A 2960-nucleotide genomic window follows, 5' to 3' on the forward strand; every position below is an offset into this window, starting at 1 on the left:
CTCTCTCTCTCTCTCTCCCTGGCCCGCCGGGCAAGCAAGCAATCATATTTCATAGATTACCTGCTCATGAACCTCTCAATATAAAATTAATTGTAAAAACCATGTATCTAAATTAGTAACCTTATGATATATTTAAACCCTCCCAAAAAAAAAAAAAGGGGGGGTCAATCAAGATTCAAAACTCGATCCAGAGGATCGATCCGGAAAACCTCAGAAAGGAGGCAAGCTCCTGCCCAAAGTCCCCATGCTAGTCCAGAACCCGACCAAGTCTTGCCTGTACGGCAGGTATGTCCGCCTCTTGTCCCCCTCTTTCATCGCCCTGTTCCTCACGTAAAACACCTCGTGCGCCGACGACATCGTTTCCTTCGCCGCCTTCTTCACCTTCTTTTCCTTCGAATCCGTCTTCTCGGCTTTGATGATCTCTTCCTTCTTCGGCGTCAAGAATACCAACGTGTCCTTGCCTTCGCTGTTGCACCTGCGAAGCAAGCTCAGTAACCTCCAGCGTTTTGATGCAGAAGATGATCCAGTCCCTGTGGAACTGCTTTTCTTGCATTTAATATTGCTGGGTGAGGCTTTGGCAGAATTGTTGTTGCTATTATTATTATTCGGGGTCCAAATACAGTAAGTTCCCGGAGGAACCCCATTAAGCTCAGCCTCCACATCTTCCTCCGACGATGTCGAAAATCTGGGGCTGGGATCGCTTTCCTCGACGAACAGCTTCTTCAACGGAACCCGAAGAGACAGTGCGTCGTGACCCTCTTCCTCCTTCGGGTCGTGGGCGAAGTTGGTTTGCAGTTGAATTTTCTCCGGTACTAGAAGGTCGCGATTGAATATCGGGAATACCGGACCGAACTGGCCGTCAAGGACGAACACATCGTCGGCCTTAGAAACCGAAACGAATTCGAAATCGTCCTCGTTGTCCAACTCCCCGAGTTCTTCACCCCGAAAATCATCACCAACTTGTCGTCGCCTGTCCCCTCCACCACCAAACTCGCGAGTTACTTGAGCAGCTATGTCTGTGAGTCCATCAGAAGAGTAGCTACTGAAGCTGGGACAGACCGAAAGTTCAGAATTTTCTTCTTGCATTTGGAGTAGTTTCGTCTTTTACACCGCTTTGTGACTTTGTCTCCTAGACGACGATGATGATGATGATTCTTTCTTGATGTTCTTCTTATTCTTCAATGTAAATCTGTTTGGGAAACGAAAGGAAATTATATATATATGGGGAGGTGGGTGGTTGTGCGTAATTAATGATGTTAGAAGAGAAACAGCTGAAAGATTAAATAAACGAGGAAAAGGGAGGCGTAACTGTTGGCTGTTGGCGTCTATAGTATTCTGCTTAGTTTGTAAACCATCACAATTCGTCCTTATAAATTTTTTAAATTTAAATATAAAATATAATAAATAATTTAACATTTTAAAATTTTAAAATAATAATAATATTCTAATAACTCATCTCAACTCATCATTATAACTTTTTCAAATTTCAACACAAAATATAATAAATAATTCAACTTTTTCAAATCTCAAAACAATAATAATAATAATAATAATAAATAATATTCTAATAATATTTTATCAACGCAACTCACTTCAACATCTAAACGCATCTTAATCTTAATATTTCTTCTTATTTCCGTCGTTTTTACGTTAAATGCGATCAGTTCCCACGTGATTCTAATATATTTGGGCTGTTCTTTAGTATTCATATTTTCCAGATCCCATCGATTTGGTTCACTTACTTATTTAATTTGGTTTTACTGTTTTAAATCCAACCAACTCACTGTTGGGTTGCGTTAAGTAGTATACGAAATGGGTCTCTATAATAAAATATTTATTCTCATAATTAAGTAGTTATTTTTAAAAAAAATTAGAGGTATAAATATTCTTGAAAGAAAATGATGTAATATTTTTTTTTTATATATTTTTTTAATGAGCCCCGACCTTTTTCACACTAATCTTAAAAAAAATGATCTCAATATTTTTTTAAAAGAAAATGTTCTGTCAAATTGTTTATAAGGTCAAACCGTATATATTTTTTTTAAAGTATCCCTGATCCACCTGAGCCGTCATTGATGACGGTTGAAGTGGATGTTCGAGAACATGAAATTAACTTAAAAACTGAATTGAATGGCACTTTCCCTGGAAGAGCCTTCACATTGGATAAGATAAAGTGGTGGGAAAGTTACCACCCATCAGTCCAAACAAATGGGAAATAATTAAATAAATAGAATTAAAGAATGGCAGCCGAACCGCAGACTCTCTAGAAGGAGAGAAAATCCGCCACCAGAGATAATAACGACTGCACACGCACGGCGTGACTAAATTCGGACTATTCATAGAGTTTTATAATCGAGAAATACTATTTATTATTCTTACATCATATATTAATCTATAATTTATTATTTTATTTTATTATTAAAGATATATATTTACACACCCATATATTTATCTAAATAAAAGAATAAAAATTACAAATTACATATTAATACGTGATCTGAAAACTTATAAGTAAAATTTATCTTTATAATATTTTCCTTGTTTGGCAAGCAAAGACAACTTGCCATGGAGGTCAGTCAGTCTCCAGATTCCTTGAAGAACAAGGAGACAAATAATGCTTATGTTATATATGCTTAATTTATTAAATCATATGGCATAACTTGGGACAGCAATTTTTAGTTATATTCTATTTTCAATGCATTACATTTGTTTATCGATGTGGAGAACAAATCCATTAGTATGATTAGATTTTATTTATAAAATAATTTTCTAATTAAATTTCTTTTATAAATTAAATTCCATGGCATTAATAACTTCACTTACAAATTGAATATTGATATTTGATACGTTCCGATATAGTTTTAGACAATATAGTAAAAGAAAAATCTTCTTGCAAGCGAATTACGTTCCAAATCGGGCACCGATGTTAAATATAAGGCATTCTTCTCTTAATTTTTTTT

General features: G+C 35.6%; 1 protein-coding gene across 1 annotated transcript; it reads right to left on the reverse strand.

Moving 5' to 3' along the window:
- Positions 1–210: 210 nt before the first annotated feature.
- On the reverse strand, positions 211–1086 carry LOC121252116. The gene has a single exon (XM_041151598.1). It carries the CDS (start codon positions 1084–1086, stop codon positions 211–213), a length of 876 nt encoding a protein of 291 aa, XP_041007532.1.
- Positions 1087–2960: the final 1874 nt, after the last annotated feature.

This window comes from Juglans microcarpa x Juglans regia, chromosome 2S, assembly GCF_004785595.1.
Source record: "Juglans microcarpa x Juglans regia isolate MS1-56 chromosome 2S, Jm3101_v1.0, whole genome shotgun sequence".
NCBI classification, from domain to species: Eukaryota; Viridiplantae; Streptophyta; class Magnoliopsida; order Fagales; family Juglandaceae; genus Juglans; species Juglans microcarpa x Juglans regia.